This window comes from Cavia porcellus, unplaced genomic scaffold, assembly GCF_034190915.1.
Source record: "Cavia porcellus strain 051 isolate PalLab524CR breed Dunkin Hartley unplaced genomic scaffold, mCavPor4.1 scaffold_31, whole genome shotgun sequence".
Classification (NCBI taxonomy): domain Eukaryota; kingdom Metazoa; phylum Chordata; class Mammalia; order Rodentia; family Caviidae; genus Cavia; species Cavia porcellus.
In genome coordinates, this window is record NW_026947514.1 from 9,428,632 (window position 1) to 9,446,277 (window position 17,646).

At 49.2% G+C, this 17,646-nt stretch overlaps 1 protein-coding gene across 1 annotated transcript; it reads left to right on the plus strand.

Moving 5' to 3' along the window:
• Nucleotides 1–1,655: 1,655 nt before the first annotated feature.
• Nucleotides 1,656–10,776, plus strand: Bdkrb1 (bradykinin receptor B1). The gene is given in 8 exon segments (XM_063241403.1): nt 1,656–9,807; nt 9,810–9,836; nt 9,839–9,886; nt 9,889–9,945; nt 9,948–9,989; nt 9,992–10,085; nt 10,087–10,277; nt 10,280–10,776. Coding segments are annotated over 8 exon segments (1,020 nt in total). The 5' UTR covers nt 1,656–9,320; the 3' UTR covers nt 10,354–10,776.
• The last annotated feature ends 6,870 nt before the right edge of the window (nt 10,777–17,646 follow it).

The following is a 17,646-nucleotide window of genomic DNA, read 5'->3' on the forward strand; positions in this document are numbered from 1 at the left end:
ATGTCCAGAGAGGCCAGACGCCAGGCCTGGGGTAGCAAAAAGCCCACATATCCAGAGCAGTCTCACCCTGAGAATGATCGAAGAAGGGAGCTCCCCAAATTCCTTTTCTCCCAAGTACCCATTTCTCTGTCCCAATACACACGCAAACATGTGCGCTTGTGACCAGAGAAAGAAAATAAGTGACACAGAAGAGGGACCCAGATCCCGTGCACAGAGTGAAGGGGGCTGCTCGGCATGTGCCCCCCCATCATGGCAGGGGGTATGATGGGCGGGGACGGAAGGGGATCGAACTCACAAGCTCACAACTGCCTGCTTGCAAGGCAGGCGCTTATGCCGCTGAGCTAAATCCCCAGCCCCCTTTTTTTTGTATTTTTACCAGTACCAGGGATCAAACTCACGGACCACAGGCTTGCAAGGCAGGAGCTTATGCTGCTGAGCTAAATCCCCAGCCCGGAAGGGGAGTTTTTATGTGGCTCTTTCTTTGCCGTAATTCCTGAAATCCCTGCATTTTGTTTTAAACTTCATGGAGTGAGAGATTTATTTACTTGGTTGATCTTATGTCCCGTAGGTCAGAGTGGTCTCCAAACCTTTGCAATTTTGGATCCTCATAAGTAGAAGGGGAAAAAAAAGACCCAATGTGTACACTTAGGTAGACAAACATACTCTAAATATAATCAGTAAGTAATGTAAGAAAATTTCAGGAAATTGTTACTTTCCCCCATCCTACATGCCTCCATGGATTGCTGATTACCAAATCTCCATCAGGGGCCCAGCGGGCTTCACGAGGTCCCAGAATCACAGAGATGGCAGTGACTCTGCCACTCCTGCATACAACATGTATTTACTGAGCACTTACCATGTGGTCCTCCCCACAAATTGGAAGTATCCACTAGAGTATCTGGATAAGAAGTCACTTTGCACAGCCCCAGCAACGGGGAACTTTTTGTCCATTTCATTTTGGGATCGTTTTGTTAAGTCATGATTTGTTTAATGAATCATTCACTGATTCATCCAACAAAAACATGCATTTTGTGACTCTGTAAGTACCACGGCTGATCCACGCAGCCACTCACACATACCAGAAACCTGGGCTCACTGCTCTGTTCTCTGCCATGCTTCCTGCTCCTCCCCCAGCCGATCAGCTCTTAAGAGTCCCTCCCCAAGGGCTTCCTGCATCTGTCTGCTTCTTTCTGGATGCAGCCTTCCCCTCCTCGGGGTCCCTCTACTGAGCCATGACCATCCCCAAATCCTCGGTCTCTGTTATGGCTTGCATCTGGATGTCTCCCCAGAGCCCCAGGCACTCATGGGTGGCTGGTTCATGGCTGTGTGATACTGGATTCGTCCCTTGATTGGGCCAGCATAGTTCTGGGTGTGGATAATGAAAAGGCACCAACTACTAGGCATAACAAGAATGAAAAGGGAGCACCTCATGGCTTCCTGCCTCCCCTGCCATGGGCGGTTTCCTCCCCACCATGCTGCTCTGCCTTGGAGCCAGATACTGACGGAAACCCTCAGACACTGTGAGCTAAAATAAATTTTTCCTCCCCTGCCTTGTGGGTGCTGCATATTTTGTCCCAGCAATGAAAAAGTAACTAGGACACATTTGCACCCATAGGAGGCTGCAAGCAGGAAGAATAGAGCCAGACACTGGCAGGGGGCGGGGGGGGGGGAGGGAACGACACATAGTTCCCCTTTGGGCTCCGCCCTGGCCTGTATTTGTTTGCGAGTCCGCCTTTCCTTAACCATAAAATGTCATCTGTGTCACAATCATTAACGAAATGATTGCAGGAAGTGTTCAGTACAATGCCTGGCACACAGCAGGCACTGATCATGCCTTCACTGGGGTTTTGGAGGTAGGGATGAGGATGTGGGAAGGAGGGCACTGTCCCAGGAGAACCCTGGGTTCTGGGCCTCGGAATTAAGCTAGGAAAGCCTGAGCCTTGTAACGACAGTGGCTCAGCTGATTGTTTTCTGGCTCCATGATGGTGCCAAAACAATTCGTTCAGTAGAAGCCACATTTTGAATCTAGGTGCTTTTCCTGTAGTATATGGTACCATCCTCTCTTAGTGGTGGATATCAGATGTAACTGCAGCTCCCAGGCAGCCCTCAGATCACAAGAGGAAATGATTGACAGTCTGCAGTGGGGCGTATTCCCAAAGTGGCCTATGAGCTGGGTCAATGCATCCAACACGCCCCTCTTAGCATGAAGTTCTACGTCCACATACGGGCTGCCTGCCTCCCTGTACTTCCCTGTTCCCATCCACATCAGACCCAAGTGCTGGGACGGATCCCAGGAGGCCTTGAGTTCTCCCTCTGGTGAACCCTGCACTGAGCACCCTGAGCCCAGAAGCCTGAAGCAATGCCCTTGCCCAGGGGAGTGAGGGGTGGGCACGATGTAGCATTGGTTCAGGATGCAAGGAAGTCTCAGTCCAGAGGGAAGCCACGTGGCAGGACCCCAGAGCAGGGCCCACAGCCTGTACCCACCGCAGCCAGCCAGGCATAGAGGCTTCACAGCTGACCCTGCGCGTCCATGGCCTCAGAGAACCAAGCAAGGAGCCAGGCTCCTGAGCACACTCCAGCAGTCGGGATGAGGACTGAGGGCTGAGAGGGCCTTGAGTGCCACTGAGCCCTGGGAGCCCACGCTCAGGATGATGACACTGAGCTGTCTGGGCCACTTGGGTGCTATCTTCATGAGTCAGTGCCGTGCCTCAGCCTCTGTTCCCCAATCCCTGCCCCACTGCAAAGCCCCCCCCAACCCCATCTTTACCCGCATCCTGGAGGATGTGGGGGTCGAGGATGAGCAACAAAGATTGGAGTGTGGCAATAGCCATGCTGACCATTCAAACTGATTTGTGGTTCTGGGCTGAGACTGGGCTTGGTCCAAGGCCCCTCAGGATCACTCCTACTGAATGGGCTCTTCCCGCCCCCCAGCAAGGCAGAGTGGTTATGCCCCCCACTTCCTGGCATGGGAACTGAGGGCAGGAACTTGCTAAGTTCTTAAGGAGGGTGCTGATCAGCTCTGCCTGCTATGGGGGACCCAAGTGTGACAGGGCACATGACTGCCACTGAAGAGCCCTGCACCCAGCTGTTCCTAAGGGGTACTTCTTGGCTGAGGCTCAGGCTATTTTTACCACAACAAGCAACTATGCCTCTTTTAGGCCTTGTGCGTGCAGAAAGCCCCAACTCAAAATAGCTTCATTTAAGGTCTGTGGGCTTTACGTAACACAAAAGCAATGCACTTTTGGTACAACCTCGAGTCCAATTTTGGTAAAGATTATAGGAGATAAAAGCTATTGTAGGGAGTTAAACAATGTCCTCCAGGAAAGTCCACTTAGAATTTCAGACTGTGATTTTATCTTAGAATAGGGTCTTTGCGGGAGTAAATATCAAGGAAGGAGTTTTTATTGGATTAAAATGGGCACTAAACCCAATGACTGATGTCCTTATAAAAAGGGGTTGCCAGGCATAGTGGCTCACGCCTGTAATCTCAGCACTGGGAGGCTGAGGCAGGAGGATCATTGCAAGTTCAGGACGAGTCTGGGCCACAACGTGAGCTCAAGGCCAGCCTGAACTGCATATCGAGACTCTGTCTCAAAAAGACCAAAAGAAGGAGGAGGAGGAGGAGGAGGAGGAGGAGGAAGATGAAGAGGAGGAGGAAGAGGGGGAGCAAGGGAGGACCACTGAGATGTGGGGAAGCCACAGAGAGGAGGAGACAGAGACTGCACAGTGCTCTATGGACAAGGAGAGTAAAGGACGCATGGAGCCCCCTGAAGCCACATGAAGCAAAGGGCGGCTCCTCCCTGGGAACCCTGGGACACCCCAGCTCTGGGTTCTATCCTCCTGCATAGCTAAGGAGGGAAGGGTTCCAAAAGAACAGGATGCACAGGCAGACCCGAAGCAGAGGCTCCCAGGCCTCCCTCTGAGTCCACAGTACACGGGGCTTGGCCCAGGCCCCGAGAGTGCTCCATCAGCCTGCAGAGCCCGGACCTGGTACCCTGTGTCTCTTCTTGGGCTGGGCCAGGCTGACTCAGGGCGCCTTAGACCAGCTCAGACAGAGACCAGGAGCTCCACTCAGGCTTCCAGACGGCCGACACTGCTCTGTTTACTGCCGCCCCAGCAAAGTGGCCAAAGATGCATTCGGAGCCTGCTGAGCCTCCTCAACACGCCACCCTGAGTCACCCTCCAGGCTGCGAACAGAGCCCAGCACTGGCCATCTGCTTCCTCTGCAATCCACACTGAGGTGGAGGGTGGCTTTGTGGCCTCCTGGGCGATGCCTTCTTGTGCAACCACAAAACAGTGATGAAATCAGGAGGCCAGCTGGCTGTCCCGCAGGATCTGCTGGGGCCCTGGGACTCTGTGAAGGAACCATTTGAGGACACTACCGAGGCTCCAGAGAGGTGGCAGCATAGAAAACCACCAGTTCATCTGCTCCGCAGTGATGTAGCCAGGACCAAGCCCTGCCCCTGTCCTACCTGACTTCGAGGTCAGTGCTTGAGGACCAGGCTCCTTCCTGACTTCCGGGTCAGCTTTGGATACAGAGCACCTGCTCCGGGAGGAAGATGCTGCAAGATGCATGATTCCAGGAGGCTCTGCTCCCAGTCCCGAGCAGCCCGCGCGCTCCTCCTCCTGTGTCACTCAGCCTGAGAGCGCCTTGCAGTCATCAGCAATTGTCCCCTTAAGGCGCTGGGCTGGTGCTCCCCAGTGCAACCCCAGCACCACCTTTCCAGAACTGCACGGCTCCTCCTCTAATTTTTTTTGGCCTATTTTAATCCTGTTACTTTTAGTAACTTTTAATTACTTTTGCAGAGTTTGACAAAGTTTCACCAAAAAGAAAAAGACCCTGGATCTTCGTTAAATGTCTGGAGAACGCAACCAGTGCATCCTCCTGGTGGAGTTTTGCAATTACGAGCCGGGAAGTCCTGCAAGCTAGACTCCTCCACGGGACTTGTCTGCCTTGGACTCTCGCAGAGCTAAACACAGAGCCCTGAGGGCTGCCCTGGCCGTGGGGGCAGGAAGAGCCTTCATCATCCTGTACCCTGGTGCCCACTGGCCCGGCATCCACAAGGGCTTCACAGTATGCCAGCTGGTGTGACATTTGTGTACGCAAACAAACAGGGCTGGGAGCTGTGCAGCAAACCCTCCCTGGGCACCTTCCCTGCAGCACCGCTGTTGTAGGAGTTGGGACCAGAACCTGAACTCTGAGAGGGAGGGGCAGCGGGCTGCTGACCGCCCTCACCTGACCCCATCATGGAGTGGCAGGGAAGCCTGGGACTGGGGCGCTTCTCTGGCTAAAACCCAGCCAGAGCGGTGGAACCATCAGAGCCCCTGGGTGACTAAAGCCTCCACACCACAGAGGCCGCTGCCTGTAGGAAGGGGCTTCCTGGGAGGCAGATGCCACCCTTCCCCCGACTGGGGTCTCCTGTCAGCCCAGATTGCTGCCCCCATGCATCCCCTCTCCTCCTCCTCTCTCCCTTTCCTCTTCCTCCGCTTTCTCCTCCTTTTCTTGTTCTTGTTCTTATTCTTCTTCTCCTCCTCCCTCTTAAACATCTTTTCTTCCACCATTTTTAGATCTCTAGCAAGTGGAGAAAACTGCTGGAGACTTTGTAGCACAGTTAGTTACACTGAGGTATCAGTCACAGAAGGCTGAAATGTAAAAAAAAGTCCCCACTCTGTAGGGACAGGTCAACCCTGTGATCCAGACATGGGGGAGGCTGCCCCTCAAGAGCAGGAACAGTGGCCTGGAATCCTGCCCTGGCTGTGTCCCTGCTAATGCAGGGCTCTGGACACAGCTGTGTTTTAGGAATCCACAGAGCCATAGCTTCCATGGCTTGGTTGATAGGATGTGCTGCCTGACTCAAAAGAAAGCCAGGACTTTCTCAGTTTCTGAAATGTGAGTTCCAGGGTGGTCCAATCCATAGAGCCTACTTACATGTAAGTTGTACTCAGAGCTGTCAGGGGAGCACCTCTGACCCCATGGGGCGCTGAGTACTGTGTGAGTCAGTCTTGCTCTGTGCTCACCATTGGGGCCCTGGCGTCCTCATGGATGGCTTCTTGGCTGGGCACCTGCATGACCAAAATGCACGAGCCGTGTGGAGTTTAGCTCTACATAAGCTGTCTCCCAAGCCGCTGCCTTCAGGGGCCAACTGTGAGTGGGGGAGTCATCTCTCAGTGCAGGCTGAGGCTGTGTGGGCATTGGGGAGTCACAGCTTCCTTGCCAGTGCCTGCCAGGAATAGCATCCCAGGTCTCCCAAAGGTTACACAAGAGAGTCGCTGAGTATCCTCTGCCCGCCCCCTAAACACAGAGAGAGAGGAGTGCCTGGGTGCCTCCCCAAACTGCTGGCCTCCTCTGTCTTCAAAGGCAGCCCCACAACCTCCAGGAGCAGAAGGGTTGTATTAAAGGAAGCTGCAATCCACAGAGCGGCCAGAACAGAAAGCCACAGAGGACAGCGCTTGCCAATCCCAGCCAAAGCCCTGAGCTCTTTCACTTTCTGAGTAAGTAAATGACTGCCTTCCTGTCTCTTAGGAAAGTGGGATAGAAAAGGAGGAGCTCATGTGTCTCAGGGAAAAATAAATAGAAAGTTTCCTTCACAGCTGTACATTGTCAGAACCTGTGTTCTGTGTGTGCATACACTGAACGGGAAGAATTGTGCTTAGATTGAATTCTATGCCCAGTGTGGGTTTAAATTGTTATTTAGGACAGGAGGGAGAGAGGGGACTCTTTGGAAGCACTTGGAAAATTCTTTTTTCTATCACAGCCAATAAATCCATCAGTGCTAACTAAAATCCCCATGACACTGAGTGGATGCCCACCCATGACAATCCATAAATGCTAATATACAGACACCAGCTCAGTCCATCCAGGATGACTCAGAAGGTTCTGTAGGCAGCAACTGTGCAGGTGAAGCCTGGCTTGGAAGTCGCATTTCTCAGGAGACCACATTGCTTTCTTAACCCCTGACTCTGGATTCAAATGCCGTCCTCATGCCCTGCCTGTTGGAATCGGAGTTCAGGTGAAGAGGGCCGATGTGGTGGAGAAAATCATGCTGTTCCCTATTTCTGGCTGACTTTTCCAACACAGGCAGCAACTGGTGCAGACAACCCTGTCACACAGGTGCCGGCCACACTCAGGCCTTGCAGATGGTGCAGCTGCAGTGCCTGTTGGAGTGGCTGGGGTGGATCTGAAGTCCCTGTGTCCGTGGTCCAGGTGAGAGTGTCCTGCAGGGCTCTAAAGAATTACCACACATTGAGTGCATTGAGCAGCACATGTCCCGGGGCCAGGGTTACCATCAGACATTGCTGGGTCTGGTTCCTTCTGAGAGCTCCAGGGAGATGCTGCTTCTTGCCTTTCCCGGCTTCTTGAGGCCACCAATGCCCTCAGCTTGTGTCCCCACTTTCAGCTTCAAGCCAGCAAGGAAGCTGTGTCACATTTCTCTCTGACCCCAAAGACTTTGTGAAGCACCTGTGTGAAGACATCGATCCCATTCGGGCATCCTAGACTTGGGATAAGGACACAGACACCTTAGGGGGACAGTATGTTGCTGGTCCCACCTCTTTGCAGCTCCAAACGGTCTGGAGCTCAGAGGTTTTGTGCAAATTACACATGTACCATTAATTCCTGGTGAAAGAAAAGCTTTTTTGCTGGACGTGTGGTTTTTAGTCAGTCACAGTGGAAGAGTTCCTACACAATTTGAAAGTCCTGCCAGACACTGAAACAGAGCTGTAGACCTGTGAGCTCCCACAAAGGACAAAGCCACTCTCCACAGAGCACGCAGAGCCCCGCTGTTCTTGGGGTGAGCACTTCCTGGGCTCTGCTGCCCAGACTGTTTCCCGGATTCTTACCTAGCAGCAGCCAATCGTCTTCCCTGACTGCCCTCTCCTGTGGTAACTGCTTCCAGCCGTTGGCCTTAAATGTCACCCATGTGGTCAGTCACAACTTCCAGTGACAGCTCCTTATCTCAGATCTTGTCCCTGAACCCACACCTGGTGACCTAATTGCATAGCAGTGGCCCCACCTGATGCCTGAGTTTCCTGAGTTGGCTGTGGTCCCATCACTTGGTGGTCACCCACTCCCAGTCATGTCTGTCCCTCAGGAGTCTCCGAGGCCAGGAGGCATGTTCAGGAAGGGGTGGTACCTCTTCATCTCCATGGAAACCAGTGGCCATAACCCTGGGTACGAGGGAGGCAGGATGTGGGTCATTGTGTAGCATTGTGTGAACATGGCCTGGGGTCAGGGCAGATTGGGGGTCACACCAGGCACTGTCACTCACCAGTTGGGACCTTTCACACTCAGGTGACTTCCCCAAGCTTGGCTTAATCATCCACTCAGGGCGTCACAAGCAAATAGAACAGACATGGGGCCCCTAAGTTGGAACCCAGGCTCTGCAACTGTCCAGCTGTGAGATGTGCGTCTCAGTGCCCAGTATATGGGTCATTGCCCAGCTCAGGGCTGCTAAAAGATTAAACAATTAAATGCAAACAGATAATCACTCAGCACGGTACGCACAACACCCCCTACATCATGAGGGTTAGTTGCTGTTCCAGCATTGAAGTATTTCAAGCCAAGCAGAAGAATATTCTTGTTCTGGAAACTCTCCACCATGCCCACCCCGAGCACCCTGCTGGCACAGCCCTGGGTGACAGCTCTCTCCCCAGGTCCCAGCCACATCTGTGTCTCTTGCCTGCAGGGACACGGTTCGCCATGAGCCGGGGCTGCCATCCTGTGTGTTTTATCTTGGGAAATACTAGCACAGAGTACAGGTCATTAAATGTTCCTTGCACTCAAATCACAACAATAACGTGGTTATTAATAAGACTGTCCTGCTGCTGAGAGCTTCCAGGCCATGCCAGGCACCAAACTAAGCAGTGGTCGATATTACTGCCAGCCCTAATAGCCACTCCTTACGGGGGACACATGAGCTCCAACTTTAAAAAGAAAGGAAAAGGCAGTGGCTCTGAGAGGCCCATTCCAAGTGACTGCACCTGCATTTGAACTCAGGCGTTCAAACCCTGGTCCCTTCCCGTAACTAAGAGGCCAGGGAAAGCCTCCTCCAGAGCACTGGTGGCAAACCTATGGCCTCCGTGCCACAGACAGCTGTTTCTTATCACTGAAGCTCTAAAAGACTGGCAGTCACCGCTCTGGAGGACCAGATGGTCAACACTGTCAGTGTACCATGAAATAGCAGCCCTGGACGGTGTGCATCTGGTGGGCGTGGCTGTGTGGCAATAAAACTTTATTGGTCAGGACAGGCTGGATTTGAGCAGCGCCATAGGTTCCAAACTCCTGGGTTACGCTACACCCTTTTCACTGTGCGTCACCGAGGATGGTATTCCAGACCTTCATGGAGCTCCAATTGTCCAACTAGACCCAGGGCCCCCACCCCAACACCACATCACGTGATGCTCCCGAAGCCTGGGACGTACTGTACAGAGTGTTACCAACATTTGTCATTACCCTCTGTGTGTTTGGCCTCTTGGGAAATATCTTGGTCCTGTCCCTCCTCTTGCTGTCCCAGCAGAGCCTGAAGGTGGCAGCAATCTACCTGGCCAACATGGCAGCCTCCGACCTCATGTGTGTCTTGGGTCTACCCTTCTGGGCAGAGAACATGTGGAGCAGATTCCACTGGCCCTTCGGAGCCATTCTGTGCAGTGTCATCAATGGGGCCATCAAGGCCCACCTGTTCATCAGCATCTTCCTGGTGTTGGCCATCAGCCAGGACAAGTACATGGTGCCGGTGCAACCCAGGGTCAGCTGGGGGTGCTGGTGGTGGTGTTACGCCCAGGCCATCTGCCTGCTCATCTGGGTGGCAGGGTCCTCTTGAGCACCCCCACATTCCTGCTGGCTCCGTCAAAGCCCTCCCTGATCTGAATGTCTCTGCCCTCATCCTGCTGTTCCCCACCAGGACTGGCACTTGGCGAGGATGGTGGAATTAAATGTCCTCGGCTTTCTCCTCCGCTGGCTGCCAACTACCACGTCCTGGCCTCACTGACTGTTGGGAAGAGGTGAGCAGGAGCTAGTGTGGAGGTCCCCAGGGCGGCAGGCCCACAGCGCTGATCTCCATGCTGGTGGTTGCCTTCCTGCTGTGCTGGCCCCTACCACTTCTTCACCTTCCAGGGCTGCTCTGGGAGGAGGGCACCGACCTGGGCCTGCAGCTGATGGCAAACCTATGGCCTCCGTGCCACAGCCAACTACCTTGCTTTCACCAATAGCTGCGTGAAGCCTGTGACCTATGTTTTTGTGAGTCTCCCCGTAACGACCAAAGTCTGGGAGCTTTATAAGCAGCAATGCCTAGAAGTCTCGCTCCCATGTCCGGATCCCGCAGCAAAGAAAGCCACCAGCTCTTCTGGAGGAGTTGAAACAGCAGTGACCCAGGAAGCTTGGCTTCTTGTTGCTTCTTTCTGACACTGTAAACACTACAAGGCTGAATGACAGCCACCAAGATAGCCAGGACCTCGTCTTCATGCTGGTAAACGTACCTTATGGGGTAAGGAGGACTTTATGGACTTCCAGATGTGGAGATGATTCTGGATTATTCAGGGACCAATGAGATCTGGAGGATCCTTATAAGAAGGCAGCAGGAAACACAGACTCAGGACAGAAGCGCAGGTCTGCATGACACAGGAAAGTGGCCAAAAGTCATGGTTTTCACGCGCCCTCTAGTGGCAGAAAAAGATGTGACACCTGATTCTCCCTGGAGCTTCCAGGACAACCAGCTGCTGACACCCTGACTTGAGCTCCATCTCCACAACTGAAGAGAATAAATTTTGGTGTTACTTTAAGCTATGGAGTTTGTAGAGCTTTGTTCCAGGTTCAAGGGAAACTACTCCTCACATCCATTAAGAGCCTCTGTTACAATTTCATTGGTCTAGAAATGTCTAGGTTGACTGCAAGGAGTGAGAGGTGGATCGGCAGAGACCCTGTGTCCAGGGAGCTTCCAGCCTCTATGTAATTCTCAGAAAGAACTGAGATGCCACAAAAGCACCCCGCAAGCGCCAGCAGGGAGCACTCAGGGCAGAGAGGCACCATGAGGGGCACAGCTGGAGGCGTCTCAGCAATGGTGGAAGCTTAGCCTGGGAGAGGGAAGGAAGGGCTGCAGGCACCCAGCACCCAGGGCTGGAGGGCTGAAGGCTGCTCAGAGCAAAGGAGGGGAGAGCGTTCTTATCGAACACTGGCTGGTGGGCGCCTTCCTCCTCACCAGGTGCCCAGGAAGCCCCTAACATTGGCTTTCCTTGAACTTATGGAACAGGAAGAATTGTTAGGAGAGATCACAGGACAGGTGACACAGGGGTTGTGAGCACAGAGAAGGGGCCCTGTGTGGGCAGCCAAGGGGGACACTTAGGCTTCCAGAGAGGCCAGCTATAACCCAACCTGAAAAAGTGGCAACCGACCAAGAAAAGGGGGAGAGGTGTATTCCAGACACAGAGTCCAGCCAGACACAGGGCCAGGCAGGTGTGTAGGTCAGGAGGGAGAAGCGGGAGGAAGGGGAAGAACCAGCCATGTGTGGACCAGGCTTGGGGCTGGATGGCAGGCATATCAGGAGGATGCAGGGTGACCAGCAGGAAAGAACCCTGCAGCTGCAGGGCAGGAAAGTCTGAGTGGAGCCTGCCAGATGCAGAGTCACTCTGCACGATGACAAGGTCAGGTATAGCCATGGGACTGGGTGGACAATGCAGAGGGACAGCAAGGGGTGTGGGAGATGATGAGATCAAGGAACAGCATGTTCATCTGTGGTGTGGGCTGTGCACCAAAGAGTTCCAGATGCTGCAGGAACACAGGGAGGAGATAGGGAGGTCAGGGGCAGTGTCAGTTTCTTGGACAGCGATTAGGAGGTGCAGTGAGCAGACCCCAAGACACTTACTGGGAGCCAATGGACAGCCCCACACCTGTTCTCCTCAGGGAGAACCACAGAGGCCCAGATTCATCCCAGACAGGGAGAGGAGGCCAGCGCTTGGGGAGCCTGTGATAGCCATGCAGGGCCACCAGGACCTCAGGGGAGACCCAGGACCAGGGATCTGGCCATAGACGTTTCCTGGAGAGCAGAGCGGGTTTCAAACACCTGCACTCGGGCCCACCAGCAGCACCAGCCTGTACATGCGTTTACCCTGGACCACATGGTGCTCAGAAACTGCATTAGAGTTCATTCCCAATACTGAAATGCCAAGGAGTAGTCCAGATTCTAGGATCTCCATGACACGAGGACCAGCCTCTCGGAATGAGTGTGGCACCCCTCCCTTCACCATTCCTACTGAAGGAAAATCAAACTGGTTCTTACTCTGTGGCATGTAGGGTGATGATCCAGCCTGAAGGGGGCTTCCTCCCTTTTCTGTCCCCAAAGCCATGCAGCCACCTGTGCTGCATCTCCTCTGAGGTCATCTGGAAGCAGATACAAGATTATTTAAAACCAACAAATACTGTCAATACCAGAAAATGTATCCACTTTTACAGAGTTTCAGATATTAGTAAACCATGCTTTGCATCCAATTTTTACTAAACGTTTCTGCCTTCAATAGGAGGTGATTAGAACAATCCAAAGCCATCCAAGGTCAGTCTCCAATAAAATATTAGGTATTGCTATATCTCAAAATGTTAGTATCCTCATATGACACCTGATTTATGTGCTGCAAAATATTTACATTATTAAAATACTAAAATAAGCTACAACTGAACAAGTTGAACTTTTCAGTGTAGAATGAAATGAGTGTACTTTCAAACAACTGAGAAAATTAGATGAGCAAAGTTACAAATAGGAAAAAGAAACAGTTTTCTATGATGACACTATTTTTGTTATAGTTACATTCAGGACAATAAACTGAATAAATGTTAGAAGAGCCAAGCGGTCATTCCAATCACTGAAACTATGCCAAAACATCCCACACCTCTCCCAGGTGAGAGTCACTGCTCTAATTAGACTGGGATTCATTTTCATCCCTGATGAAGGTGAAGCCTAAATCTGTTTTATTCCATGTGGATAGTTTGCCGATATCGTTTCTGTGAGAGGCTATCTTTTCCTCATTAGAGGTCCAGATTTCACCAGAGCAATAGGTCTTCTGATGTAAGACCTTGCACAGGATGCACCGCGGCTACTCACCATGTTGAGCAGTTTCTCAGGTGCTCAGCACAGATGCTGCTTTTGAAGATTTTGAAACACACACACACAGTGAGGCTGACTAGAGTGAATTCTTTTCTGTTGTAAACCCACATCTGAAATGAATATGCAGTTTAGGATTCTGTTAAGATTTCATGGAAGCTTTCCTTTTTTTTAAGAACATAGAAGCTGGCCAGGACAGCAGGAGGCTGGAGTCCCCGTCATTCAGCAGTGGCTGAGACAGGAGGATCCCTTGAACCTCTCAGTTCAGGGCCAGCCTGTGCAACATGGTCTCCTGGCAAAGAGGAAATGATACATAGAAGGTGCCCCAACATAAATCGATGAAACAAAAACACAACACCATATATTCCTGTTCTCAGAGCATAATCCTGGGTAAGGAACCACATTATTTTCCAAAGCATTTACATCTCACATTTTTTAATATTAGAGCAAATATGAAAATGAAATAGTTGACCGTGGAGCAAAGATGGCAGATAGATAACAGCAGGCTACAGAGGCTCCCTGAGACAGTCAACTTAGAATCCAACATAATACAGTGTGGGGAGCCCCAAATGGAGGGAAAGGAATTCTCTCATCCCAAGAAGAACCTAAGGTGAGAAAAACCAATCAAACATAAACTCCCGGCCAGCCGTACCCCTGTACAGCCCGCCGCCCGCAGCTCACCCAGACAGGCCATCCTTGCATTGATGTGCTCCAGCCGCCACCTATGACGCTGTTGCCACGGGCCTGTTGGAGGATGGATTAGAGGAGCGACTGGGCACCCACCTGTCTCCGCCACCGCCTCCCTCCCTAATCCAGGCCACATCCTGGAGGGTGCAAGGAGGGCACATTGTGGTGTCATGGGCCTGGGACCCGACCTGCTGGGACGTATCACCGCCTTCGCCCTCGCCATTCATGTGAGGACCCTAGCCCATGGCGCCGGTGCTGAGTGGGCTCCCGCCACCAGAGTGCCCCTGAGGTCCCTGGGTGGGCTTCTCCGCCACCAGGCACACGCAGCTGAGCTGCTGTCATGTAGGGAGCCTAGAGCATCTGCTTCTGAAAACACCTCTTCAGACAATAATCAAAAATACAGAACCAGAACTTTCTGGTTTCCTGCCGAGCTTGACCGGCTTCGGGGAATTGGGCCTGCCAGCCTGGGCCATGAACTCTGGACTGGGTGGCCTGGGGTGAGTGTCTATACCATCCTGAGCCCCTGGGAGGGAGTTTACGAAACCTCAGATAACAGCAAATTGGGGAGGGCAGCAAAACCCCAGTCAGCACACTAAGCAAAGATCCTAAGCAATACGGAGAGGGCCAGAGACCCCCACGGACATATCTGTCTGAAAGAAACTAGAAATATGAAAAAAGATAGAAATAAAAATAAACCTTCAGCCACTGACCCTGAAAAATAAGCCCAGGAGAGGTAAATACAGAAGAGAACCAGTGCAGTAATCATGCAATATTAGACATAGCAGCAGCGGATATAAAGAAATACCTTCATGACCTAATAGACAAATTTAAAACTGTACTTCTGATCCAAGTGAGGCAAGATAGAAAAAGATTAATTAAAGAAATGATAAGCTCCTCCCAAGAGAACACAGATGGAAGAACGGAGGAACTCAGAAAAGGAAGAGAAACCTTTGATGAAGAATATAAACAAAATCTAGAATACATGAAACAGATCCAAAGAGATTACCAGGAAACTAAAAACTCCATAGAAAGCTGGAAAAATGCCTTGACAGAAACTAAAGTTAGCCTTTTGAAACTTAAAGAGAGATTTATGGTTTGTGATCATGAAAGAAAAGACCTCTTAAAAATAACAAGGAACCAGGAAGAAACAATTCAAAGGCTAGAAGACAACAAGAGGATTTATACCTTAAGAATAAAAAACGTGAGCAAAGAAGCAGGAGTAACCACAAATGAATGACAAAGACTATTCACAGATACAATTAAGGAAAACTTCCCAAGCATAGGAAAAAGAAATGATATCCAGATGAGTGAGGCATATAGAACTCCAGCCACCTACAAACAAAACAGATCTACACACAGATATATAATAATCAAGATTCCAGAAATCCACCACAAGAACAAAATATTAAAAGCAGTCAAAGAAAAGAAGCAGATTACCTACAATGGAAAAATTATCAAAATAACGACAGACTTATCAACACAAACTCTCAAATCGAGAAGACACTGGGAGGAAATAGTCCAAGCCCTGAAAGAATATAACCTCCAACCAAGACTGATGTTCCCAGAAAAACTCTCTCTCAAAATTAATGGGAAACAAGATATTTCCAAGACAAGGAGGAACTGTGGGAGTTCATGGTCACAAACCCAACCCTACAAAAAATACTGAAGGACATTCCAGAGAGAGAGAGGAAAAAGATACCAGGGATTACAGCAACAGTGGCAGACAGGCCTCAATGAACAGGGCAGACAGTGGAATGAAGGAGTAAAGTGGACAAGTAATAGCAGAAGAATAAAATAGCAGAAATGAGGCAGAGATGGTATAATCTTTAATACAGATAGCCCTGATACACTAACAAAAAAGAAACACAGGCAGAGTAGATTAGGAGGCAGGATCCATCGAGATGCTCTAAATAGGAAGTACAATCAACCTGAAAGAGGGTTAATAAACTGAGAGTCAAAGATGAGAAAACAATGGTATATGTGACAGGAAAACAGAAATAGGGACAACTCGTCTAGCAGCCGCAGATAGATTGGAAAGCTATGACACTTTTGGGCAGTGTAGAACTACACAGCTGGAAGGAAGGAAGGAAAACCTTGTGACTTGTAAAAGAGTACAGCTTAAGATCAAGCTCAGGGGTAGAAAGGTTTAGCAACACTCAGATAGTTAACAGGTTGGCCCCTTATCTAAAAACTAAAACAGCTAGTGGGACCCAAAATATACAAAGCACCCTGAGAAAGGGAAAGGGGAGGAATTGTCTAAAAAAGGAAGGCAGAGCACACTGTTAATAGTATATCAGGATTTAAAAGTCATAGTAGTCTTATCGTTGTGTCTAGTTTGATTATATTTTGTTCTGGTCTGTCTACTCATATTAGATTTGAGGGCACAGACAGCTAACCCAAGAATAGCAGGTTATACCATGGTAACTATCCTTAATTTCCTGTTCATTTACACTGAAACCCTGTATTACTTACATTGTCTTACTATGAATGGTCTTATTTGAAGCTGGTGTGTTAGACTATTGTTTAGTCTCCACTGATTTTATTTGAATTTGGTATGCTTGATAGTATCAAGTCTAAGAGTAGAGGCAACTACTCTGATGATGACAAGATGTAAAAGATACTCATTCTGGTTTTGATTATTAACTGCTTCAAGTCCTACAATGTCTTCAAAGTTGTGTTTTTATTAAAATTCCTAGGTAATGTTATGTTCAATTATATTATGCCTGATGATGTGGACAAGTCTATTGAAAATAACAAGAGAAAGCATAGTAACCACTGTAGATCACCTCATATTGTGGTCCTGTATGTCTTTTTCATTTCATGTTTTTCTAGGAATTTATTTTGTTGTCTTGTTTTGATCTATTTTTCTCTATAATACAGAAAGGATAGATACACATGTAGAGATTCACACATGGGTAGAATTTCTAAACTATTTATGGAACATATTATATATTACACGATGTAATGAACAGATACTCCGATGAAGAAGAGACACTAAGAAACCCAAGGCTAATTCTGTAGCATTATGATATAAACTCTAGCAATACTATCATTCACTGTTCAGAATGATATTAGTCTAGTTTCTTATGTTCAATTTCAGCATATGTAATGATAAAGACAGCTACTACAAAGAGACTGAGAAACATTATGGTAGTCATTATTGACTTCGCAAAAATCAGGTCTTGAAGACCTAAAAAGTCTTCATCATCCTGTCATGATTTGATTAGTTCTATAATGTTCACTATATATTCAAAGTGTGTGAAGATGGTGACAACTATTTGGAAGAAAACTAGAGACAAAAAGAGAGAGTGAAGATCTCCAGTGGGCTTGCTTTGAAATCTGTGTTTCTTTAAATTGTTTCCTTATAAACTGCTTTGTTCTGTTCAACCTTACCCTCTTCAAGATATAAAACAAGTGTGTAGGATTGATAACCACATTACTAAGTTCTTGTTGGATCGTTGAGCAGAACTGTTTGCAGTGTCATTATTTTAATATCACTTTGTATGCTTTAATTTTGTAAGTTGAGCAACTATTTCTATCATGACGGTATATAACTTATCAACTGGTGATTTGTTACTGTTTGTTTTTCTGAAATTCTGTAGTTTCTACCCTTTTTTCTATTTTTTTCTTTCTCTTTAAATAAAAAAATTTAAAAAATGAAACAGTTGTGAAGAGTTTTTGACAACATACTTTCTTCTTCAAAAGGATATTACTGATTGTAGTCAAAATACAAGTTCAGTATTTCTTATCCAAAACACTTGTGAGAAAAATTATCTTCAATTTCAGATTTGATTTATTTCAGAATATTTCATTAGGCTTTATTGGTTGGCATTCCTCATCCAAAAATTTAAAATCTATAAAGTCAGGCCTCTAG